This window comes from Primulina huaijiensis, chromosome 11 (genome assembly GCF_012295235.1).
Source record: "Primulina huaijiensis isolate GDHJ02 chromosome 11, ASM1229523v2, whole genome shotgun sequence".
In the NCBI taxonomy this organism is placed as follows: domain Eukaryota; kingdom Viridiplantae; phylum Streptophyta; class Magnoliopsida; order Lamiales; family Gesneriaceae; genus Primulina; species Primulina huaijiensis.
The window spans coordinates 20,255,140-20,281,360 of record NC_133316.1 but is presented as its reverse complement, the minus strand read 5'-3'; the positions used below and the strand labels follow the sequence as shown (position 1 = coordinate 20,281,360).

The window sequence follows — 26,221 nt, the reverse complement described above, 5'->3', positions numbered from 1 at the left end:
CGTCAAAATAATTATTTATATATTCTATGATAGTTTAGATAAGATATTGGGGTATTTTAGAAATTTTAATTTGCCAAAATCAATACCCTGATATATTTTTTCTTGATACAAGGGCATATATATATATTTGGTGGGAAAAAATACCCAAATTTTCTTTATATCGAGGTTATCGTAACGAAATTTTCTAAAGACATATGTATGTTTGATAATATCGTAACGATATCGAAATTTTCGGTATGACAACAGTATGAAATTCCGTTAAAAATATTATAAAGTTAAAAATTTAAAAAGTATAAGGTTTTTTTTTTAAAAAAGATATATATAGAAACCATACCGAAATCTCATTATACCGCAAAATTTCGATGTAATCGGTAAAATTTATGTGCATTGAGATTCAGCATGCCAAAATTTTCGACACTATCGATATATATTTTTTTATATCATAATTTTTGATATTACATATGATTTTCGATTCAATGGGATACGATATGCGAACTGTAGATGGCTAAGTTCTCGGTGGCAAAAGTTCGGTAACAACCGACATGATAATCGAAGATAACTTTAGTTCCGATTTTGATGGATTATCAGTAGCAAAAAAATTTCAAGTAAAATTATTTTTGGCAACACTTGTACGTAAATTGAAATGTCGCTTAAGGTACACTCCAGACAAAAATTTGGGGGCTTTGATTTCATCAGGTGGTGTAACGTTTTGAGTTTATAAATCACATTTTATTAGTTTAAGTATATTAATATGGACGATTATAACATATACTAACCACAAGATTGAGCACGGATAATTTTATTAGAAATTATAGTTTGTAATAGTGTTACGCAAATAAATTTTTTTAAAATTCATGAAGTTCACGCGTCAATTATATTGTAGATCGATACGTTTTGTTTTATAAAGATTCTTTGTTTCGGTTTTGATTTTGAACATAAAAGTACTTTATTAAAAAAAGAAATAATTAAGACACGCAGTCATTGTCATTACCAAATTGACCTAATAATTGAAATGATGCTATCAATATCAATTATGTGCGCATATAATAATTTAACTTTTTTTGAAATATGTTTTCATTCGTCATATTCTTGCAGAGATATATTATTATTCTCATATAATATTAAGGTTTCTAATTTAAAATAAATTTTGCAAACTGTTTAAAATCCCAAATTTAGGTTTAAATTCGTGTCAAAACGATATATTTATTTCATGTTTCATTTCTACATTGATGTCTTTATTATTTTGGAGATAATATATACAGTAATTATAAAACCTGAAACAGCCTAAAAAATCATTTGATGATATTATGGTCAACTTTGTGAGTCGTCGTGGTTCGTGAGTAGAAGTGTAAACGAACTTAGTCGGTTCGTGAGTTTTTCGATCTAGCTCGAAAAATAATTGCTTTTGTGTTCGAGCTTATTGAATTCGAGTTGAACTTAAATTTGTTCGAACTTTTTTCGAGTCAAACTCGAGTTCAAATTATTTTGTTCAATAGTTTGCGAGTCGCATGCGGTCATTAATATTTTATTAATATAATATAATTATATATAAATAAATAAATTTTGAATCTTTCGATTAATTATTTTCGAGCAGTACTTCAGATAGTTTGCGAACATGTTCGGATCATTCGAATGGGTCGAACTCAAACTCGAACGTGAGCTTTAATTCGAATCGAAATCGAACAAAAAATTTAAAATTTTTATGTTCGAATCGAGCTCGGACTCGATTATAACTAATTTGAGCTGACTTCAAGAATTAAATTTGTTCGTTATTTTTTGCTCGATTCGATTTGTTTACGTCTCTAGTCGTGAATACTTACTTACTTAGACTTGAAAACAAATTATTTGCAATAGATAGTTATAATTACGGGAGAAAGAGTCAAGTTTTTCTTATAATGAATCATTTAATTTTAAAAGTTTATTAGTTTTTATGAATGATATATGTGACAAAGCTTCTTTTTCTTCATTTTTTTCCTTAACGAAATCTCTATTATTATTATTATTATTATTATTATTATTATTTAGCAAGCATGCACGAATATAGTTATCCTTAGCAAACCATATAAGTCAATTACCTAAGAACAAAAATGAAAATGTTAAAAGCATGAAAGAAAAATAAAAGAAATTTTATTAAAAATGTAAAAGCTATTAAATCAAATTAAAAATTAATAATAAATTATTCAATTATTGGTAAGTTACAAATTTGAGTGTAAAATAAAACAAAATAAATTTGTAGTGTTCAACTTCCAAATTATTCTCGCTCCAAATTTATTTTGTTCGGTTTTATTTTTGGAACAAATTATCCAAATTATTCTCGCTACAAATTCGAGACGGAATAAATTATTCAATGTACTTCCAAATATGATAAAAGTACATTCTTAGGAATATTCTTTTCACTTTTGGGCTTTGTTTCCCCACATAAATTAATGACACAATATAATATAAATATTTTATAAAATATATAATTAAATGTTGATTTATATTAGTATTAATGAACAGAAATTGTGATATAAATTTTGGGAATATATGAAATATATTATTTCGATTTGAAATATTCACAAAAATTGATATATACTCCAGTTAAATATACAAATATGCAGGGATACGAAGTTATTTTAAAATATATGTCATTATTACTGTTTCTCATACAGTTTTATACTTACGGATATAAATAATTTTAAAATTTATTTTTTGTGGTTTTTTTTTTGTGTATATTCGAAAAATTGAAATTTTGGTGGAAATTTTATTAAAAATAACCGAGTTAAATTTATTTTGGATATGTCAGAGAACCAAATTTTTTTTTTTTTGCGAAGTTTAAATTCATCATCTCTTTGTTTTAGAAGGCCAAGAAATGGATCATTCCAATTATATTTTGTAAATTCTATTAAATATGAATTAATACGAGTTTTATATTTTTTTTAATATATATTATGATATATTAATATGAGTTATATATTTTTTAAAACAAATTATCGAATAACAATTTTTCTTTGTTTTTATATCGTCAGATCACAAATATTGAGGGGTTCCATGAACTTCTTCACTTTTGAATAAAAAATTATTGTTTCTTGTAGAAGACAAAACGTTATGGTTGATGATGAAATGAACGGTGTAAAATAAAACTGAATATAATTATAAGAAAAATTTTTATTCTTTCAATCCACTTATCTAATTTTGAGTTTTGATTTATTTAGTTTTTAAGTTTAGTTTTAATATACTAATTTTTAATTTTCGACTATTTTGATATAATTTTTTATATGACATCTAATAACTCAACAATTATTGGTGTCTCGTCAATGTTTTTCGATATCACATGATGAGTTTTTCAGTGCTACATCAGTAATTGGACCAAAATACTCGAAAATTTAAATTTAATGTATCAAAATCAAAATTTGAAAACTCAGAACATACTTTTTTTTTACACATAACTATTGAGAATAGGGGTGTAAGTATATCGAGCAGTATCGCGAGCTTTTCGACTCGAAAAATATTTGATTCGTATTCGAACTTATCGAATTCGAGCCGAACTCGAACATGCTCGAACTTTTTTTTCGAGCCGAACTCATGCCCAAATTATTTTGTTTGATAGTTCGTGAGTCGGTCTCGAGCTTTAGTATTTTATTAACATAATACAATTATATATTAAATAAATAAAATAATAATTTTCGGACAATAATTATGCGAACATGTTTGAATCTTTCGATCCGAGCTTTCACGTTAGAAAATGCAGTTGGTTTATATTGTATCTGATATCGTTTATAAGTACTTGACTCTATATAGACTTGCGGCATTGTTTACATCACTTTGATACATATACAGAAAACTCAAAATCCACCCAAATAACAAAATGTTAAAAAAAAAAATTTGCGTATTCCGAACAAGAAATTACAACAAAGCTAATTAAGTACAATTTCCCAAAATCCTTAATGTAGCTTGAAGAAGTCCATGATAGGGTTGTACACAACTTGCTTGGCATTTATAGCATGAACAAAGTCCAAGTGAGAATACTCTTCTCTATATACCAATGCAAGCTTATTAGAGTCGCGATCCCCGAGTTCGTCGATCAAAGTCTGCACATCTTTGACGTCGGAAATCAAATCTTTGCCTCCGTAACTAAGGAGAAGGGGCATGTCATTCGGAATTTGGGTCATGTTGTATTCCGGAGGAGTCGGCTGACCGTAATGTTTATTGTTTGCATCTTCACTGCCATAGTCATACATTGCTATGTTCCCTTGTCTGATCACTGTCACACAAAATTATAGTTTTTTTTCAATATAAGTAAAATCTTTGAAGGTACTTTGTTTTCATTCTATGATTCTTAATTTTCTTTTCTTTGTTTTATAATAATCATTCTATACATGTAAATTTTTTATTAATTTGATATCAGTTCGGGTAGATCAATTTAAAATATTAAAGAATTCTAGAGTTTAAAATTCTAGTTCGAGTAGAATCATATTCCTGACTTCGCCATTGTCGTCATAGTTCCATGCTGAAGAAACTATAAACTTACTTTGGGCAAGATGGACCATGTTCTTTGTAGAGGTTGGTTGTTGGTCATCTAGATATGATTTCGAAGAGTTCAGACAACAGTTGGGCCCTATTCAATTAAAAACAATAAATTAATATAAAAAATAATAATTTTAAATATATGAATCAATTTATTTTTAGAAAAAAAAATATAAATAAAAGAACCTGTAATAACATCGTCTAATTTGGAGCAATCTATCCCAGAATTACTGCAGATATCATGCACAAGTTTGGAAGCAGGACCCCTATTCATGTCAAAATTAACACACAAATAAATATAAATTATTTCTAATTGTAGACCAAAGACAGATGACTCGTATTCTAAAAATTAATTTGGAAATAAATTTAGTAAATTCTTTTAATTCATACATTAAGATCTGAAATAAAATAGTTGAAAACTTACCCTCCCGGAGCAAATTCTTTAAGCCCTAACCAGTAGAGAGCCTGTCATGCATGACACGATTTGGATAAATATGAAACCTCACCCAAATTACTATTATTTCTTTTATTTTTGTATGTGAGCTAAATTATTAACAATTTTATACAATCTTCATTTTTAATAACATGTCGCTAAGACCGGAAACATTTACTGATTCTAGCCACGGTTTTTAAAAACATGTCGCTAAGACCGGTTTATTATTCTTGTAGTGAACTATCATACCAGTCATGAATATATTATTCTGGTACAACATAAATTAAACCGAGATGGAAAAGACATACTTCGGCTATAAATAAATCAGCAGCAGCTCTTGCTAGAGGAGAAGGCATCTGACCCAAATAAGCAATGGGACATAACAAGGCAGCCGACCTCACCATACTCACCACTTCTCCTCTCGAAAATGCTCCAAAGGCCATTAAAGTACCCTGTGGTGTGTGTACATAGTTTTTGTTTCATAAAAACGTGAAGAAAAATACCGTAGTAATCTTGTTAGGCTATAAAATCAAAAGGCGTATCATCTTAAAAACTTGTCTATTCGAGAGCAAAATCGTTTTGGTCTTTTTTTTTTTTTGGCAATGTGCCAAAAAGATGCTTGATTTCATGTAACAAAAAAGTATAATTAAAATAAAAAGGACAAGATGTTGAATGATACCAAGGAGTGGCCAACATAGTGCAACTTCTGTCCCGTTTGGCCATAGACATATTGAACCATAGCTGGAAGATCATACGCAGCTAATTCATCCCATGACCAATCCCAGTAAGCCTGTTTTTTTTTAAAAAAAATAAAATTATGAAAAATTAAATTTAATTTCGTAAAAAAAAACGCATTTTACGAAAATTTGAATCCTCCGTTTGAACCCTTTCCTCATCAATTGTCGCGATTTTGCCATGATATTTACGAAAATTCAGTTTAATCGAACTAGAATATCGACATGAATATAGTAGTATTAAGATTGTGACTTGAACACTCAGCCCCAAAAGCTAAAGTACATATATTAATAATTTTTTATGGTTTCTGATAACTTTATATTTTAATTCTTATTAAATAATTTTTGACTGGGATAATGATTAGATTATTTCTAAAAACAATAAATTTAGTGGATAAAAAATGGTTAAGCTCGTTATTGGGGGTTATTATAAAGGAAAAACATTTTATATGATCATTGATGGCACACACTACAAAAATCAATTTAAAGTTATGTAGTTTAAAATATAGTATTAAGTATATACTTAGTAAGTCTTAGCAAATGTTCTTTAGAAATTAGATTAAAATTTATAACTCTAAATATTCTTTTTTATAAGACTTTTTATAATTAAAACAATAATTTAAGTAAGATATATAGTCAAATCTTTTAGTGTGTAATAATATTTTCAAATTTTTTTATGTTAAAACTGATGCTTATCATATGATTTAACGACGACACTGAGGTTGCGCTTGAATAAATGAATTTGTTTCGAGGAATGATTTGAGCGGTACATTTTAAATGACACATACATATATCATATTGTATATTTGAAATTCACCTCAATTATTATTGAAATTTTATAACATAACAATATAGTATAAAATAGCATAGATATATGCATCGTACCGAATCATCGGGGCTAAGTGAGATGTGACCTCGACTATAATTGGTGCCCCGAACATTCGCTAGCCAAACATCCAAACCATTGTCTGCCAAAATGAATCCCAAAGATTCATCCGGAGAATCCGAAATCCATGTCATTGCGTCCTGGTAGATGGAAAAGAATTCGATTTTCGGGTATAGTTTTTCCTTCTGTATTTCAGTTTCAAAATATGTAAAATCTCAGTCTCACGATTACATACACTCAGGATTCCATGTTGAAGAAGAACTGGGGTTTTCCCTTCATTGATACCAGCAGACATCCCTATTCTTATTATGCTTAGAATATAACCATCCTTTGTTGTAACCTGATACCAACATATAAGTAGAAACAATACAGACATACATACATATATACACACATATCGTGACATGATCTAAAATGTGATACCTTTTATCCCACATGGTAAAAATAAAAAAAAATTAAAATGAGTTTATAATGGACTACAATGAACTTTTATAGCAACTTGCGTTAATCATTTTCGTAAAAGCATTTATGACTTATTAACTTTCATGCACGTCTAAATTTAATTTTTACACTTAATTACTTAACATGAAATATAATTACACACAAAATATAATATGTGCGTGAAATGTGTGTGTTAAAAAATACGTACCGTATGATCCTGGCAGCTATAATGTTGTGTATCCACCATTGATTTACAAATTCCATCTGCAGAATCGACAGTGGGAGTATTCTTCAAAGAAAGTATATTTCTTCCATCAGCCACCAAGAAATTAAAGAAACATAGGAGAATAATCGTTGCTATTGTCTTAGTCATTTAATTGTAAAATTTCTAAATCTTTTGATTTATTAGATTATAATTTTAGGATCATATTTATAGGAGGTGAAGTTCTATAATTTAGTATTATCGGAATATAACAAGACATCGTCGATGCTACGATTTGGGTTCATATGAAGGACCCTTTCTTTGGACAAGTTAGATATTAAAAAAAATGAAATTAGTTTGGTTTCATCTGCCAAAATGTGTCGATTGCATAAACAGAGACAAACAAGTAATGTAGAAATTAAGGATTTTACTCGAAAATTGTTTCACATTGAAGGCAGTTCCAGCAGAGAAAAACAATCATGCCTGATAAGTGATTTACAATGAATTAATGATAGGACAAAAGCAAAACGATAAATTCTTGAATATAATTGTTTTTTTCCCTAATTACGAAGGTTTAATAAATATAAAATTTATTGAAATTACAATGATTTGGGAAAGATCTCAAGTAACATTTGGAATTCGGATGGTTAAATTTTTCTTCATTACTGAAGATCTCTTTTTCCAATAATTATTTTTTTTCCTTATATTTTTGGGCCGAAAAGTTCTTGAATTCTGTCGGTACCAATATATGGTGCAAAATGGAATGGACAGGAGACCAGGGGTCGGAAAATATACCGAAATATCGAAATATCGTACTAAAAAAATACCGAAATTACCGAAAAAATCGAGATACCGAAAATTTCGGTACGGTACGTAATTTTTTTTTTCCGGTATTTCAATATATAACGAAATACCGAAAATAATTTTTTTTATTATTTTTTTTAAAATTTAAGTTCGATATACCGAAAAAATATCGGTATACCGAATATTTTTGGTATACCGAATATTTTCGGTAAACCAACAAAATTTTCGGTGTCAGTACGGTATCCGGTATGAATTTTTTTATATCGAAAATTCGATATACCGAATGTGCGGTATACCGAATTTCCGGTATCGGTATGGAAAAATTCCATACCGATATTTACGATACGGCAAGTCCTAGAACTAAACAGAAAACGAGTTAAACCGAGAGAGTTGGATTCTAGTATCCTTTAAAATGAATTAGTATTTCATCCGTGCGATGTACCGAGTGTTATTTTATATAATCAATAATTAAATTAGTAAGTATTAGTGTTTGAGTAATTATTGAAAATTATTGATATAATATAATGAATATATTTAAAATTTAAAAATTATTATAAAAATTTTTATATCAAAATATTCATTTCATTTGATATAATATTCAAATTATGATAACAATATTTTATCGTTAAATTGACTTATTTACTAGTAGCATTAAAGTATCATGTATAATGATAGATTTCAACGTTTCTATGAGAAAGTAAGAGCTCGCCTTTGTTTATTCAAACGAACTAGATGACAGAAATTTACCAGAACTCATTTTTTAGTTTGATTATGATACGTTTTCATAGTCAATCTATTTATAAAATAGCATAAATTATTGCGCACAACTATATAAATTTTTTATATATACAACATTGATAATAAAAGCAGAGAATCTATGATAATATTATCGATATAATTTACTATCTAAAGATGAAGAATGGAGCAAATTAGTTAACAAAGAGGTTTTCCATAAATCAAGTGCCATGCTTGGTCAAATAGCTTGGAACAGTATCAAAAACACACAACAAAAAGACCATGTCAAAAAATGATCGTGGATTTCATGACACATTCAAATATAAAGGCCCAAGAACGACAAGCATTAATGACATGGATGGTGGTAGTGATTCTAGTCGTGTTAACAACAGTCAGAGAGATTTGCTAGATTCATAGTGAATGAGCTCATAGGGTGTTTTGAAAGAATTCGGAAGAGAATCAGACTGATCAGGTGAACCTTCACGGCCTTTTGTACTAGCCTGCCAATTCTCATCGCTCCCAGTTGCACCTTGCTTGATCCCTTCGCTTAAAGTTGATGATTTAGATGGAGATATTTCAGATGATGGAGCCTGCGGTGAGGCTCTTTGATACGGTATGGGAGGTGAATAAAGAGCTGCCAGAGAAGGGATGCTTAAACTGTAGGCATACGAGTAGGCATCCAAAGGATGATCGAATTTACAAGTAGGACCATACTTGCAAAGTCCGTAAAGGCTGTAATACGAACATACAGGATCTCCCTGCAAGAGAACAAAATAATGGTTAAAACACAGAAACTCTAAAGACATCAAATCAAACATGAAATTTTCAGAACTGCAAGAATCATGATGCCTTGCACTTCAATTGTTGAAAATGCTGCTTTTGGTCATCTCAGTGTTTTTCCGAGTAAAACACATATATTGTTGATCCCACTTTGTGTAAGGATGACCACAACATCACAACTTCCACATTATTTGATGATTGCGCATCATACCGACTCTACTATATCTTGTGTATTTTTAGAACATGGCATCATGATTTTTGCTCGTGCAGTAGTGTTTAGCCATGTCCTACGAGATCAATTATCTCTCATATTCTCAAGGACATAGAACATGTAGCTCTCTGATATAATCCACAAAACTGATGCCAGATTTTACTATGCACGTTTGCGACTCTACCAACATGGTTTTTCTTTACCTTGCAAATGACACTACTAATAACCCATGGTTAGTTGGAATTTCTATGTTACATTCCCAATTGCCACTCTGTACAATTCATGTAAGCTCTCTATCATAGCATTTAAACTTTCAACAAAGCAAGCCAACCGAATGCTCTGTGACATGAAAAATATACTGCTATTTCACATTCAAAATGTCGACAGTCATCACAAATCTCATACCCGTACAAGGAACCAGTGACCGGTTCAATTTAAACCACAATAAATTGAACTATTTCACCGATGAGAAAATCAAATAGTAAAACTCAATTTTTTATGCATTTCATCTATATGGTTTGAGCCATGGTTCACATTATCACATCCCACATAAATAAACAGCAGAAACTTTTGGCAACACAGGGTAAAAGTTCCTCATTTCCTTACATCCAGCATGTTTTACGTTGCAAGCTCAGCATAAAAACAGATTTCTCAGTTCATCTCAGTACTCAAACTGAACTGGGTTTTTCATAATAACTCAGAATATAGTGGGACTATGACTTCTGAAAAATTATGAAGCGTTTTGTTGATCATTGATCACATATTGACATTATAGAGCCTAGAGGATAACTCGAGTTTGCTATCAAAGTTATAAAACTGAGATGTAAATTGAAATAGAATGGACATGGGCGCAGTTAGACTCAACAAGCACAGAATGGTCAATGATTACACAATGAACTCATTTTAAGATACCAATATTTCACAGAATATAGTTTCACAAGGGACTAATAATAAATAAATCAAACGCAACCATGTCTTAAGAGTTGAGCATAATAAAATAATACATTACCTCATATGATATTGAAGGAATCAGCTTCACAAATTAACATTGTCAAACTGATCAAACCCATTCCCCATTTTCTACCCCACAGTATTTTATTATGGTATTCACTAACATATTCCAACACAAAGAATTTATGTTTCTTATTTTTATTCAGTTAGTCTAGTCAAGTATTCATATCAAAAGATACACGCCAACAGCGAAGATAAAGACATGAAGCAACTCACAGGTCTTAAAGGAAGTCCAAGTGGACCAAGGGAACTTGATGTCAATTGCGAGATCTTTTCTCTTGGGTGGTGATACTTGCAGTCCTGTCCGTATTTGCAGCTCCCATAATTCATGAAATAGCGGCATTCAGGTTGATCCGGCCTTTCCGGAAGATAGGATGCTGATAGCTTCCCATTGGAAGCTGGTGCAGAATGGACAGTGGTCATAGATAGAGGACTGAAACTTCCCTGGTGTTCAGAAAGAGATCAAGTAAAGAATTGTAAATTATGAATATACACGTCAAATTAAAATTTCTAGGGAAACTTCATTACCCGAGGCAACTAAATGCAGTCATTAGCACAGTGACTGGAATGCATCAAGAAAGAGAGTGCTTATGAAAATACTGGCTGCATGACCAAGAAATCATACAGCTGTTCCACACATAATTTTCTTTTGATGCAACACATTGAAAAAAGTCAGATTGTTGCATTTTACTTGAAAAGTTAAATGTTTTCAGTTGAACAAAATGGTTGCCAACTTTGAAATTTTCCGAGTCCTCCAAATTTATCAAAGTGTTCATAATAACATTACAAGTACAAGACATAACCAGAGTTTAGATCCACAAATGTAAAGGCACCAGAGATATACAGATGGTGCAAATAAATACTCAAAAACCACTTTTTTTTAAAAAAAAATTATAGCATATAGGTTGAGAGAACATGGATAAGAACTGTGGGAGGAATGCATAAACATTAGAATTGTTGCAATAGCCTCTCATAAGATTTGATGGCAACATATTTTCATCACCTTTCCTTCCAAGTAAAGTGTATTAAATTTTTTGCAAGCCAAAATAACATTCTTGAGACAAAAGATGTTGCATTAAATTTCACAAAATCTACACAAACTGATAATTTTCCATTTAATAGAACATACCATATACGTGCTCCAGCCTTGTGATGGAGATAGAAATAATGACATGTAGCTTTGTGGAAGTTGCATGGAAGGACTGGGGAAATAAGTAGCCTTTGGTAAGGATGCTGTCGGAAGTTCACCAACAGATGGTGCACCAGATGAAGACACTACCGAAGGTCCTACCACAGGCAAGACATTTGCAGTTGGCAGGGGTTGAGGATGATGGAACTTGCAAGCATATCCATACTTGCATAATCCAGTCCGCATATAATAAAGGCATGGCTTTGCGTCCTGTATACTTATGATAATAAGCTCTATCGCACATAAAACCACATCATCTATAAGCATTTTTATATCACATTCCATTTAGGTTATTGAGCCTCCAACAGCATTCTGAATTTAGAGGCACAACTAAAACAAAACAAATAAGTACCTCACGCATTGGCAGACCCAATATATTTGGAACTGCTGATGAGTCCACAGACCTGTCCTTTGGGTGATGGTACTTACAAGTTGACCCATATTTGCACCAACCTGTCTTTAGATAGTACTGCAAGACCATAGGAACCAATTATAGGAGCCTGTAAATAATAGCAACCCAAGAATCATGCAGATCCACCATGTTTTTGTGAGTAATTTTGTAAAATAATAATAAAATTATTTTATATAACATTGTTGTTATGCAAATGCCAAGTGTGCGCAGATCAATTATAGTTAATTAAATGGCAATTTCCAACAAACGGCAACTTCGCAATGTGAGAAAAATCCAAGACTTCCTCTATTGAAAAATAACTCCTTCGTCTAACGCCTTGTAACTTAAGACTTGCTGAATATAGCAAGTTAAATTACCATAAACGAGGGACAAATGGCAGTAAACCTTCCTATTCAAATCACTCCACACTAGGGCAAGAAATAAAAATCCTAGTTGAGTATAATGTTGATTGCTATCATAAGCATCCCCCTAACAGCCCTGAAAAACTAGAATCTACATCATCTTTGTTTGACAAAAGGAAAAAGATAAGAAATATTCGGACATATGAGTAAGATTTACCTCAAAGGAAATCAAGTCCAAAAAGTGACCAGTTCGCAGAACCATAAAAAGATAAATGGAAAAGTGATTATTCAAGAGCTTCGTTAAACACATTATTTAAGATAAGAAGACATTAGGCTCGTGAAGAGACCTCTTTCTCAAACAGAACAACTAACTGTAAGCATTTTGTTATTCCATCAGGAAACATTAAACATAATGAACGATGAAAAAAAGTAACCCAGAACTTAACAACAGCGAAATTGCAAACCAGAAAACAAGGACAATACAAATTCACCTCGCAATCAGGCTGCCCAGCTCTTTCTGGCAGTTCAGTAGTGTTTCTAACACCATAATCCTAGCCAATCAACAAAAAATGAAAACGTGTATTGTTCCATATGTTACTTCATTAAGTAGCTAAAACACCGCAAGCACAGTGAAAAAAATATAGATTATTTTGAGATTGACATTTACATGTCCTCCATTAGAGGGATGATTGAAACGACAATTGCTCCCATATCCACAAGTCCCTGTTCTCAGATAGTACAAGCAATCCGGTTCACCTGGTCGATCCGGATATGCACCCGCTTCATCACCCACTCCACCATTATCTTCACTGTTCCCCAACTTCAACCTGCTCATCATATCTGCTGCAATAAACATAAAATAATCCGTAAAAAAAAACATATTGTAAATATTTTAACAAAAAAAGTACCTTTTCGAACATCGACAGACGAAAACGATCATCAGCACGGAATCGGAGGATAAAAATTACAAAAACGATATACCCCAGCGCAAAACAAAATCAAACACCCAAAAAAATGTTTTCTTCAAAAGAAAAATTTGAGAGAAATACCTTCGACTTGTCCAGGAGCTGGATTGTAGGAATCGGACACCACACAATTCCTACGCATTCTCGAATTCCCCGGCATCGATTCCCGATATTTGTACACACGATTTCCACTAAGCACGATTAAATTCTGAAGATTATGCGTGTGCGGATGAATATACGGTCGATGAAACTCGAGAAAAAGCTTCGATCAATGGCGGAAATCCAGAATCACGCCAAATTTAATTACCAAAATATTATTAACAGTGATTTGGAAAAAAATCTAAGAACCAAAATTTTAAATATTTCTTTAATTTAATATAATAATATTGTATAGACTTTTTCACCCTCTTTTGTTTCTATCTTGACGTGGTGCGAAATGGTCTTTTTAGTCTTTTCGTTGCAGACGAGAATAATAGTTTTTTGTCTTTATTTTATTAGTACACGAAAAATCGGTGCCGTTAAACTGCGATAGAAATAGCGTGGTCCACAAACAGTGACGTATGACCCGTTGGATCCTTTTTTGTGGGGCCCACGAGTACTAAACAGTGGCCCCCAATGCACCTACCTTTATTTATAAATAATGTACGTGTTCATAAAAATAAATTATAATAATAATATTTTTAGTTTTAAAAATTAAATGTTGTTAAAATTAGTTATCGATAATGATCGTGTTGTTTAACCTTTATAAATTATAAGGTGATAATTTAATGATTTTATCATATACTAATTTTGGTTGGCTCCAATTCTTAATGATCTGGTCGAAAAAGATAAATTAACGTAGAAACTTTTTTACAGGGTGAGCATTTTGTGGTACCTGAACCTTTTATTTTGTATAATCGAACCAACCGATATATTTTTTTAATAACCGATCAAAAACCAACCGAAATATAAATATTTAATTCAATCGGTAATTAAATTAACAATTTTTCTGAAAACATAAATAAATATATAAATTTCAAGCACAAGATCACTGATTTAATTTACAGAACGAGATTTCATCCAAATTCAAAATTTGCTCCGTTCGGTAAACTAATTTGATTCAACGGAATTAATTCTCACCTCTAATCGTATCCCCAATATTTTTATATAATCCAAAATTTACTTTTTCACTCATTTATATTTTACAATACAATATACAATCAAATCATATTTCAAGAAATAGAATCATGTTTGAGAATGAGGAACTAGATATTGACGTAACAATTAAGAAGATCAATATCCTCTTATTTTAATGTTTTCCAAGTTCTATTGATGTACGTTAATTGCAGTTTAATTAGTTTGTTTGATTATGTGTGATTTGTTAAGTTGTATTCCGTCTCAAATATATCTATATTTAGTAATATATTTTATATTCTTTCCCTATATCTCAAATAAAATCGATATGTTGTGACTATTTCATATCGTTAATAGATCTTTTTCTAAATCGATATGTTGTGACTCTTTCATATCGTGAACTAATTATGTACTAGTTTTACATAGTGGATTTAGAAAAAGGTCTATTGACCTCTCCCTGTTAGACCATTTTCTTGATGTTTTCAAATTCCGGCAACTAACGAGTGGTATAGGATATTATTATTTTCTTATTTCTTAAAATATTTTCAAAATAGATCATTTCAACAATACATTTTCTGGAAAATTTCCCATGTTATCCAAATAGAAGTATGATTATTGAAAATTGGAATATCAAGGACGATAACATGTGATATATCATTATTAACGAAATAATTTATGAGATACTAGCATGATTTGAAGATTATTAGCACACTCCTAAAAGTATTGGTGAAGGTCACTACTCTCTTTTGAAGAAAATAACATACTTGAGAACTAGTGACTTGAAATAGGAACTGAAACTAAAACTAAAACTAAAACAAAAATTTTAATTGAAATAGGACAAAAACCAGCTTTGGGAATATTTGAGTTACCCCTTCTACCAAATTAGCAGTTGCAAAGAATCATTTACAACTATTCGAATAGAATAATCAACTGTAAATAAAGTTAGAATATTCTCGTCAGTTTCAGCAAAAGAACATGGATCCTTTCAGCAAAAGAACATGGATCCAGCGACATTGCTGTGCAGCCGGGGCAACTGGGGTACTGGGATGCTTCCTGCCGTTGACACATTTTTCTGTCGAGACGAAGTTTCAGATGAATCTTCAAACTTCAAGAACTGTCCTACTTGTTGGGCCGCGAGATGTGCATAACATATGGGTGCAACTGCAATAGTAAGCACAGCACAATAGGTGAAGGAGGTTTTGTGTAATGATGTACTTCATTGAAAATCATTGGAAAATAAAATCGAATGGAAGTTTACAAAAGTTGAAATTTACCTATGGAAATAGCAGTAGTACTCCTTTGGTATCTGCAGGAGGGAGATAAATATAACCATTCTAAACGAAGCTATCATAGAGAAAAGGATGAGAATAGACTGAAAGAAGCTTTAAAGCATACACATATGATAGTGAATGGAGAAGATTTTGCAGATCATCAGGAGGGAAACCAATCTCATTAAGTAAGACATGATAATGGGCTGGCCGAGAAGTTCCCTGCAATATAAATTGCCGTCATGAAACAAATTTGTGGAATGCAACTTGAAATAGTACGCCTCACGGCTAAGTGATTTGAAAAATGTATGCTCAATCCTCAAATATGGTAAGAGGATTTCATATGACAATGCATACTTATCATTATATGTGAATACCAATTAGGCGTCCAATATTTCATAATGTGGTTTGGAATATGTTAAGTTTTGTTTTGATACCTTGAGTTGAATGTGAGGTTTATCACATAATATAAAGTACTAACCGAGAATATATCTCACGATGGAGGGCAGCATAAACATAATACTTCCATAATTTAATTAGTTTTAAAGAAATTAGCGGTATTTTATACGTTTAATCACATAACAAATGTAAAACAGATCTGCTCAATGACTGCATCCGTGTAACTAAATTAATTGCATAAAGCAAAGACGAAAGGATGGAAAAACTTACCATCATTCCTGCATGAGCACACATGTAAAAATCATAATTTCTTGGATGTACAACTTTAGTGTCCACAACAGTACCTGCAGCCAGACAGTGCATGTTATTGATGTATACAGTTGACATAATACTAGAATTAGAACATAACTGTGAAAAGAAATAGACCAGGTGGAACGTTTTCGGGAGCCGAAGCTTGAAATAGCTGTGTATGGTGTCTCTTTTGAGCCACTATAACGGTGAATTTTGGAACGTCGACCTCACCAAGATGTTGGTAAGCCTGGAAAATAAAAAATTTCAAGCTCGAGGACTGAGTCTAGATAGAAGGGGTTAAAATAACACCATTACACTATGAGCTCTTCGGTACTAAGAATTTTACAAATAAAACGATCAGTAGACTTTTCTATAACTCGATAGCTGCAAATTGTCAAGGGGTATGTTTCCAAAATCAAATCAAAACTTTACAAGGACTAACAATAAAAATGCAAGCGGTCATCAAATGCATTTACTCTGAAAACTGTAAACAGAAAAGGTACCTTAACTATTTGATCCAGTTCGATGTTCAGCACCTGAGAAAATTGCGACTCACTCACACCATCCCTGAGAAAATTGGAACCATTGAAAATCAGGATAAACAGAACGCATAAAGGATATATTGAGAATTGTTATGTAAATACTCATTGCAAATTCATAAAAGAAACCAGAACATCACTGCTTATCAATTTTTATTCAACTATGGTACTTATTTATTTGTAAGAAAAATGACAGACCAGACCACCTTCTGAGGCTTCATGCATATAACTGATTATGGTGGAAAATATGTATATTACATCTGACAAATTTGACAACAGAAATAAACACCATTGAAGCACAAAAGGAATTCAAAAGAAAACAGCTATAATGAAAAATCAGAAATCTAGCTGTGTCGCCCTAAACATTTTCGGTCAGTGCATAGTACAGCTACTAAGATCTCACTCATCTCATCTCACACACCGCACATTGCAGGAAGTTACTATAGTCATGGATCCAAAATCTCTTAGCTAAATGCTGATTTCTTCTCCAGATAAGTAATGATAAAACAAGAAAGCAGCTCCACTGCCTATATGACTGACGGATGAACCCATCCAAACATAAAATCATAGGGAATGCGGAAAACAAGATACAAGTTAATGTCATGTCTGCATAGAGATAAAAATTTATGCTGTGGCAAAAATAGAGATTCTACATCTGGACAGGAATCTACCTGAAAACAATTATCTGACTTGGTTTCTGCTTGTTACTGGTTTGATAGAAATCCAAGAGCAGTTCCCTGAAGCATAATATTAGATAAACTTTCCACAGAGTTCTGTAGAACTACAAATCGTATACCTCAACTTCACACTGAACAATAAATTGAAAAGATGCCTCACCGGATAATGCCGTCATCTTCCCCATTTGCCAGTGGCTTATATAAAGATTCAATCATCTCCACCTTTGGTGATTGAGTTCGCACTGCTGCTCTATATCTGGATATTAATGGCCAACTACGGGATCCGACAACCTAATCATCATAAGTTAGAGAAGCATCAGGCATAATTTAAAATGCAGTCGATGGGGCACTGCAAAAAGTTCTACAGGCAGCAGCTTACAGCAGCTATGGATGGAATATCTGATTGACCAGGAGAACCATGTGAAACATCCATTCCAATAATCAAGGTTGGCTTATCGTTAATGAGTGGCAGACTGCGTGAATGCTCAAGTGCTAACAGAGAATTGGTCCCCCCTAGCTATAGTTAGAAGTCAAAGAAGTCAATATAACAAAAATGGTGATTTGAAAAAGAAAAGCAACACTTAATATGCGGAAGTTCTATCCATGTTACCTTGGAATTGATCTTGAGAAGTAAGTTGGTCAGGTATTGGTCATTGATCTTGGAAGGACACGTGCATTGTGTAACAATACCCAAGTTAGTCAGACATTTTTTCTTCCATGGTCCTGGGTGTTAATAAAAATTTCACAAGAACACACCAAAACACAAGTTTTCAAGTTGAAACTTCTGTGATAATGAAAAGGGTAACAGCAGATAAACTACCATATATGGCAGAGTTTTTCCGTTCTGGTAAGACGCAAAGCAGAAACTCAGGAGGACCAGGTAGTTTAGCCATAATCTGTTCAAACATCCTTTCTACACGTATTAAAGGGCTAGCTCTGCTACATTGTGGATCTTCCTCAATTATTGTATATGGACGTTCAATATGCTAGGCAAGAGAATGAAAGACATTCAAATAGCTATTCATTAGGAAGACCTAAAGAAACAAGAATATTAGACTGCATACAATGCCCTTGTTCCTTCCACAGTTGATAAGCTCCCGAGAAAGATGACTAGTATCACAACGAGCAGAGAAATTAACAAGGGACCAACACTCAATCCGGCAGGGATTTAAAAGTTTCTGTTCAAGATCAAAAGTAAAGCAACCGGTAATTTGCAAAGATATCCCTCATCTCCATTTTACAAATAACTCTAAGATACGTCAAAGAAGTATAGTAGAACAGTATACATTATCAAAACAAAGAAATACCTTGTTATTAAAGTTCCACCGTCCATTGCGGGGAAAGAAATCTTCACCATTTCCAACCTTCAACTGGAAGTAGAACATTAGAATCATTGTTAAGATGTGATGCAACACAACACAAGTATCAATTGTGAACAGGGTAGAAGTACCTTTGGCACATCGAGGACACGTCCATCAACTTGAGTAAGCTGCTTTTCAATTGAAATGCCGCAAGAAACTAGGAGTGGATCATCATCATAATGATAGTTTCTCACAGCCTAAAAGATTCAATCAAGAAGTGAAACCACAATATAAGAGATGGAAGGGAAAAAATTCATTGGGTTGAATAATTTACATCAGTGACAACTCGAATTCTCTCTGGAGGTTTCTGCCTTGATTGTTCAACTAAGGATGCTCTCTGCATTCCTGACAATGCTTTTTTGTATCTTTGAAGAGAGACTAGAGAACATAGCTTTAATTGAAGAAAGATACAGAAAGAAAATTTTAGAAAGAAAGTTGCAGTAGAATTCATAAGACAACTACCAATAAAATTATATACCTCCAAAGGCAAATAGTTTGGTCGTTTTGGTTTTCCAACATCAAGGCATGGCATGTATGCTGAAAATGTTAGTTCTTGACCACGATGTTTCACAAAGTAGTCAAATACAGTTATCTCCAAAGTCTCCCCATCATCTCTAGCATTACCACCATTTTTCACTTTCAATGAAAAACTTAAAAGGGAACCACCGTCAGGCGTCTTTCAGAAAGGAATGAAGGCAAAACACTGCAAGATAACTATTTACTTACAACTGCTGTTCACATGGCTTCTCGCTCAAACCTATAATTTTGAACTCCCTGTTGTTATGTCTGGCCTTAACCCTCAGATTCTTGAGCATCCTTTTGGCCTGTGCTCAAGATTCACAATCATGGCAAACAGAACTGAAGTAATGGTCAAAGAAAGCAACTGCATACGGTTAAGAACCATTTACTTTTTCCCAGTCAATATTGCGCCGATCCTTCAAATTCTGGTTAGCAAGAAGGAAATCCAAAACAGGTCCTGGTTTCAAGATCATTGTTGAGGATACATCTGACATAATAAACTTTTGCAGTTCTTATACATGAAGCAAACCATAAGAAAAGGAAAATATAGGAAGAGAAAACAAAATGAGTAATACCCATATTTAGAGATAAACCACCATGAGTAGGACGAAAGCTAGAATAGAACCCTTTCACGGCAGTCACACCTCCTCCAACATCACAGAAAGTCCGTGTGTCATCATGAAAGAATGATTGCCGAACCAAAAGGCAGCCTCTGCACCAATATCCATTTGTTATGTATGAGATGATATAAATGTTTATATGCTATCTAAAAGGGATTCCTGGTATACTTATTAGCTGCTTTCTGTCTCAATATGATGTCTAGGACCCTCAGACCATCTTGCACGTTTTCTGCTTCAGCTCCTTGAAGGGCAAGAGAGATGGACTTCAAGGGTATTTTAGCAGCATAACTGATCTCTACTTTAAAAGCCTTCGACCTTAGAGAGTGCTTTGATCTTTTCCCAGACCCACTTCCACCTCCATAATCAGAAGGGCTCCTAGGTCTAGACAATGGACTCAGTCAGCATTTACCAGGAAAAAAGCAAAACAAAAACCAGTAAATAAAGGTCAATGATGGACATTACTGCTTGGCAATAGATTCCTCGAGAATCACAGTAAATTCCAACTTGTTCTGTGGCAACGGCCCCACTGTATACAGACATTTTTCCCCATCATAAGCAAATGTCTTCCCAGCGAATTCAGAAGAGTATGTTTGGTAAAGTTTTTCGGTGATCTTCCTCCCAATCCCTTTGCTCTCAACCACTCCATTATCCTCAGAACTAATAGAAACCTGCATTCAGAATGGACCAACTAATGATCACTTGTACACTCATTACTATACTCATAAAATAGCAGGGTAATATATTTTACATTGTACTGGTAAAATATTTCATTTGGACATCTGAGTGAGACTTTGAAGTGGTTTGCGAGTAAAGAGATGGGTCGCCCGGAAGTACCGAATCCAGTTCGGTCAATTATAGACCTCTTAGGCAGTGCTGCTTGTTGTAAATTTGCATTTGGTGGTAAAGTAGGCGATTCCATTACTCGGTAGAATGAAGAACCTAGAACAATAAGTGAAACAGTAAATAAAAAAATCCAACACTTAATAAATGCATGAAGCAGAACGAGATAGACCAGATAATGCTTGAATTCTCGGCCAGTTACATAACAACGTAAATCAATGTTCATCAGAGGACATTATAGAAGTGCGGTATAATTTAGTGGAATAGGAAAAATCTCAAGTGCTTAGCCAGTGGAAGCAAATATATATCTTGTGCATCAGAAATGACAACATTCTACATAATCATTCAATAGCAGAAGATTCATTCAAATTCACAAATAACTTAGCCCAGAAACCAGAAGAAAGAAAATCAAGAAGCTACCGTTGTGATGAAAATGCAAGCAGTTCCCCAAGTAAGAAACAACATTAAATCAACAAAATGAAAAAACAAAGGTTGCTGTTGATTTTGACATAATCATTCAATATAGCAGAAGCTTCATTCAAATTCACAAATAACTTAGCCCAGAAACCAGAAGAAAGAAAATCAAGAAGTTACCGTTATGATGAAAATGCAAGCGGTTCCCCGAGTAATAAACAACATTAAATCAACAAAATGATAAACAAAGATTGCTGTTGATTTTGACATAATCATTCAATATAGTAGAAGATTCATTCAAATTCGCAAATAACTTATCCCATAAACCAGAAGAAAGAAAATCAAGAAGCTACCGTTGTCATGAAAATGCAAACAGTTCCCCAAATAATAAACTACATTAAATCAACAAAATGATAAGACGAAGATTGCTGTTGATTTTTCCAGTTCAGAAGAAAAAAGACGGTGAACAACGGCAAAAATCTTCGAGAATATATTACAGACAATGAAATCGCTCAGTAATCCACCCGAATAAAATAATAAAAAAGAAAGCTACCACATTGCCCAAATAGACATAAACATAAATAAAACTCAGCTAAAAATAAATCAAATATCACTAAGAAAGAGTAGCAAAATACAACCAAAAATCTTAAATAAAACAGAAAATCCCCACCCCCACCCCCACCCCCACCCTCACAACAAGAAATTTAAAAAAATTTGAAACAACCACAGTAAATCAATGCGGGACCGTTGAACCCATAAAAAAACATGCAATAATCGGGGAAAAAAACGTTGTTCAGTTCATACCCAAGTGTTTGAAAAATCAAAACTTCTCCAGAAAAAAGAGTGAAAACAAACACAATGGTACAAGAAAATGATAAAAAAGGGAAAAAAAGCCTTCACCTCTGTGATGATATTGAAAGATTGAGTGATGATCCGGCCAAAAAAGCAAAATACACACGCTCTCACTTCGCAATGCGTACGGAGACTCTCCCACGCACTATACAGAAAATGGAGGGAAAGATCCCTTTTTGTTTTTTTGTTTTGTTTATATTTATGCAAAATTGTGAATTCGTCTAATATACGAAGCAGCTCAAGAGTTTTCACAAATTACTAATAATTCGGGAAAATAGCTAAACTCGTTGTTAGGTTGACCTCGTTTTGATTTGGTTCTTTATTCACTCAAATTCCAATGTTAATTTTAATTTTTTTTTACCAATTCAGTCTTTGTTTCACCGTAATACTGATGTGGATATATATTCTCGATAATATCTAGTGTCATATCAGTTATGTATGACGTCTTATCAGCACTTCGGTTATAAAATGATTGAAATTATAAAAAGATCGATGAAATTATGCTAAGATTGAAATTTGACTTATTGAAGGGCTAAAATCAAAATTCGGTCAACTTAACAAGACGTAATTCGATTTTTCATTAATGTTGAACATGATTTTTCAAGAGGATTGAAATTTGACTTATTAAAGAGCTAAAATCAAAATTCGGTCAACTTAACAAGACGTAATTCGATTTTTCATTAATGTTGAACATGATTTTTGAAGAGATTTTTCAAAAATGAAAAATCAAAAGATTTGGATACATATAGATGGAAATTTTACATCATGAGGTTTGCAGAACAGTCGACGGAATCAAATTTTGAATTTGTTAAGCGAAGTTGTTCTCGATTCAAAATTTTCAAAAATTTTTTGAAAAATCAAAAGATTTGGATACATATAGATGGAAATTTTACATCATGAGGTTTGCAGAACAGTCGACGGAATCAAATTTTGAATTTGTTAAGCGAAGTTGTTCTCGATTCAAAATTTTCAAAAATTGACTGTAACATAATTTTTAATGCCTAAAGAATTGAATTTCGCGATTTTGAGGGTGGCATCATGATGTAGGGAATTTTCATGAAGAGCTCTCGCTAGACCAATTTGGATAGAAATGCACTGGTCTCTTGCAAAATGTCAAAATCTGACATTTTCCATTTTTTTAGGATTTTCCCCAAACAGAGTATAAACTTGACGACTCAGATACCACTTAAATGTCACGTCTCGATATCGTAACGTATGACACCGACATTATTTAACAATTTATATTGAAAACAATAAGATTCATAGTAAAACAAATAGCCAAAATCAGTCTATTGTATAAAAAAAACATAGTTTTTACAATACATAATTCAAATACTATTGAAGTTATTTTTACAAAGAAAGACGTACGAAAAGCGGAAGTAAATTATAATTGAAAATGAAAACTTGGTGTTCTTATTTAGAGCTTTCTCACTAGCCCTTGAAACTGGTTTTTCCATCCTCATCCAACTGATCTCCATTCTTATCTAATAAGGAAATTAAGGGATAAGTGTTTTGTGAAACACTAAGTAAGTTGAGACCGATCGAACACAAAATAACATATTATACATATAAACATAATTTCAAATGTATCATGTCACATGACATGTCACAATAGAGATCAACATATAAATTAAAGAGATCTGAAACTTAGTTCATGAATATATCATATCATAACATAAACAAATACAGTACTGAAATCCATCTCATTATTCATGGTCACTTATCGTTTCCCCAATATGTAAGCCCACTTACATTTTCGAATAAACTCGACTGATCTTCGAATTTTGAGAGAAGTTCTTCGAACTCTTCAACACGTTGCTGGCGATGTCAACTACTATTTTCTTTTACTCTTAGTCAAAAATCTATAAAATTTTCTACAGCAAGTCGTTCTATTCTGATACACCACAAGCTACCAAAAAAGTACTCAAAAGGATGAGAGTTGAAGGAATTTTTGGGTTTCCATATGTTTGTAAATCGTTCAACGTCCAAGATCATGCCAACTTAAGTCTTGTCATCGATGTTTGAACCATTGATTACAACATCATTGAAATGTGTAGGATCGAACACTTGTCTATTTACCTAAATATATAGCTGATGACAATGATGCAACTCAAATTTTTTAAATTGTACAAGAACTAAGCACCATATTTTGATTGTTTTACCAGCAGAGACAATGATTGTACTATGACAATATTCAACCCAATAATTGCACTCATTGCAATCAATTGAAATCGAATTAGTGGACTTGACTCTGATATCAATTATAAGACCGAGCACTTTCTACTTTGTCGAAAGTTATAGTTAGTGGTAATGGTACAACTCGAATTCTTTAAACCGTACAACAAGTCAAACAACATGTTTCAATTGTTTTACTAGCGGGAAAAATTATTGCACCAAAACACAATGATTAATCATTTTCATCGCATCTCACTAACTGAAGAACCATTCTTCATATTACAATGCAAAAGCGTTTCCACAACTCCATGACAAGTTTGTTACATCTGCACAGATTCCACAATCTCTTACAGCCCCGAAGGCTTCATGCTTAGCTCTAAGCACTTCATTCATCGGCCCTAACAAGTAACAATGAGCCTTATTATTTGCAACAATCCAACATTTGTAAGCTTGTGAGCCACCCTTGAACATTGGCTGGAGGTACGCATGTTACAAGACCGGGTCAAATAGGTTCCTGAATAGATTGAACCAGTTCCGGATAGTCATGTGATGAAACCAAACCAATCCAGAATTTCCTCATATTGTATTGGTTCCGAATTCATTGGATCAGGAGTGTAACTCAGTCGAAAACCGAAATTGAACTAAATTTGATTGAAATCGGATTGGACCAGATCGAGATCAAATTGAAATCAAGTTTTTTGATAAAAAATTTATGTATCTAAACAAACTATATATAAGTCTCATATCAATTTTTAATTAATTTATTAATTATCCATATATATGTATTATACGTGTTACCTAATATAGTTCTATGAAAACGATCTTGAAATTAAATTATGTATCTAAACAAACTATATATAAATCTCATGTCAATTTTAATTAATTTATTAATTATCCATTTATATGTATCATACGTGTTACCTAATATAGTTCTATGAAACATGTCTTGAACCATTTCTGGTAACAAATTCAGACAAACCGGATTAAAATAGTTTCAGATCTATTTANAATGAAAAGTTTGATTTTCACCCTAAAAACCCCAACACTAAATTTGGCCCCGTAATTCATTTTTCAAATATATTTATAACCCCCGAAACTAATTTTTAAATTTAATTTTAAAAGTCTTGATTTAAATTTCCCAATGCCAATGTGCATTTATTTTATTTTATATTATGTGTTAGCTATGAATTAGATAATTAATGTTTATTTTCGCATTTTAATAGTCACTATGTACATATAAACTGATCTTCCATAAATGATTCATTATTAAAGTTAGGTATTTTCTCGTAATGTGGCACTCAGCGCTGGACCTGGGATTTTGAGGTCCGAGGCGAGAACGATAAATGGTGCTTTCAAAGCTTGATATTCATATATTTCTCATTGACGTAAATATAATAGTATGTATAACATTAATTTTAGAAATAACAAATAGAAAAAATATATTATCTAAAATAATATATCATTAGAAAATACTAAAAAAACCAAGACGATATTTCAAACAAA

General features: G+C 32.4%; 3 protein-coding genes across 4 annotated transcripts; all 3 read right to left on the bottom strand.

The window, feature by feature from the left end:
- Positions 1-3,923: 3,923 nt before the first annotated feature.
- Positions 3,924-7,373, bottom strand: LOC140988466 (triacylglycerol lipase 2-like). The gene is made up of 9 exons (XM_073457475.1): positions 7,209-7,373; positions 6,795-6,899; positions 6,559-6,699; positions 5,619-5,729; positions 5,248-5,391; positions 4,931-4,971; positions 4,693-4,772; positions 4,511-4,597; positions 3,924-4,243 (listed from the first exon to the last, which is right to left on the bottom strand). The coding sequence occupies exons 1-9, from the start codon at positions 7,371-7,373 to the stop codon at positions 3,924-3,926; spliced, it is 1,194 nt and encodes a 397-aa protein (XP_073313576.1).
- A 1,566-nt stretch (positions 7,374-8,939) lies between these two features.
- LOC140988557 (zinc finger CCCH domain-containing protein 3-like) lies at positions 8,940-14,015 on the bottom strand. 2 transcript variants are annotated; one of them, XM_073457559.1, is made up of 7 exons: positions 13,735-14,015; positions 13,353-13,528; positions 13,177-13,236; positions 12,285-12,401; positions 11,873-12,142; positions 10,960-11,187; positions 8,940-9,499 (listed from the first exon to the last, which is right to left on the bottom strand). In XM_073457559.1, exons 1-7 carry the CDS (start codon positions 13,808-13,810, stop codon positions 9,134-9,136), a joined length of 1,293 nt encoding a protein of 430 aa, XP_073313660.1. In that variant the 5' UTR covers positions 13,811-14,015; the 3' UTR covers positions 8,940-9,133. The 2 variants fall into 2 exon arrangements, with proteins under 2 accessions (XP_073313660.1, XP_073313661.1); XM_073457560.1 differs by having other exon boundaries at positions 13,353-13,525.
- Positions 14,016-15,596: 1,581 nt separating this feature from the next.
- On the bottom strand, positions 15,597-22,717 carry LOC140987274 (protein argonaute 16). Its single transcript, XM_073455723.1, has 23 exons — positions 22,592-22,717; positions 21,186-21,376; positions 20,900-21,105; positions 20,606-20,818; positions 20,393-20,529; positions 20,207-20,304; positions 20,025-20,122; positions 19,777-19,948; positions 19,573-19,689; positions 19,388-19,495; positions 19,245-19,307; positions 19,002-19,115; positions 18,758-18,923; positions 18,548-18,660; positions 18,317-18,454; positions 18,098-18,228; positions 17,932-17,997; positions 17,225-17,288; positions 16,857-16,968; positions 16,701-16,774; positions 16,159-16,253; positions 16,038-16,069; positions 15,597-15,924 (listed from the first exon to the last, which is right to left on the bottom strand). Exons 2-23 carry the CDS (start codon positions 21,354-21,356, stop codon positions 15,749-15,751), a joined length of 2,664 nt encoding a protein of 887 aa, XP_073311824.1. The 5' UTR covers positions 21,357-21,376; positions 22,592-22,717; the 3' UTR covers positions 15,597-15,748.
- Positions 22,718-26,221: the final 3,504 nt, after the last annotated feature.

Excerpts from the sequence above, each read along its gene's own strand:
- LOC140988466 (XM_073457475.1), bottom strand. The coding sequence starts at position 7,373 with ATGACTAAGACAATAGCAACGATTATTCTCCTATGTTTCTTTAATTTC. Across the intron at positions 4,972-5,247 it reads CTGATTTATTTATAGCCGAA|GCTCTCTACTGGTTAGGGCT; the intron begins GTATGTCTTTTC and ends CATGCATGACAG. Across the intron at positions 4,598-4,692 it reads ATTAGACGATGTTATTACAG|GGCCCAACTGTTGTCTGAAC; the intron begins GTTCTTTTATTT and ends TTAATTGAATAG.
- LOC140988557 (XM_073457559.1), bottom strand. The coding sequence starts at position 13,810 with ATGCCGGGGAATTCGAGAATGCGTAGGAATTGTGTGGTGTCCGATTCC. Across the intron at positions 13,529-13,734 it reads AGCTCCTGGACAAGTCGAAG|CAGATATGATGAGCAGGTTG; the intron begins GTATTTCTCTCA and ends TGTTTATTGCAG. Across the intron at positions 12,402-13,176 it reads CTGGGCAGCCTGATTGCGAG|TACTATCTAAAGACAGGTTG; the intron begins GTGAATTTGTAT and ends ATGGTCTTGCAG.
- LOC140987274 (XM_073455723.1), bottom strand. The coding sequence starts at position 21,356 with ATGGAATCGCCTACTTTACCACCAAATGCAAATTTACAACAAGCAGCA. Across the intron at positions 19,949-20,024 it reads AAGCCATGTGAACAGCAGTT|TTTTTCATTGAAAGTGAAAA; the intron begins GTAAGTAAATAG and ends TTCCCTTTTAAG. Across the intron at positions 19,496-19,572 it reads GAATTCGAGTTGTCACTGAT|GCTGTGAGAAACTATCATTA; the intron begins GTAAATTATTCA and ends TGAATCTTTTAG.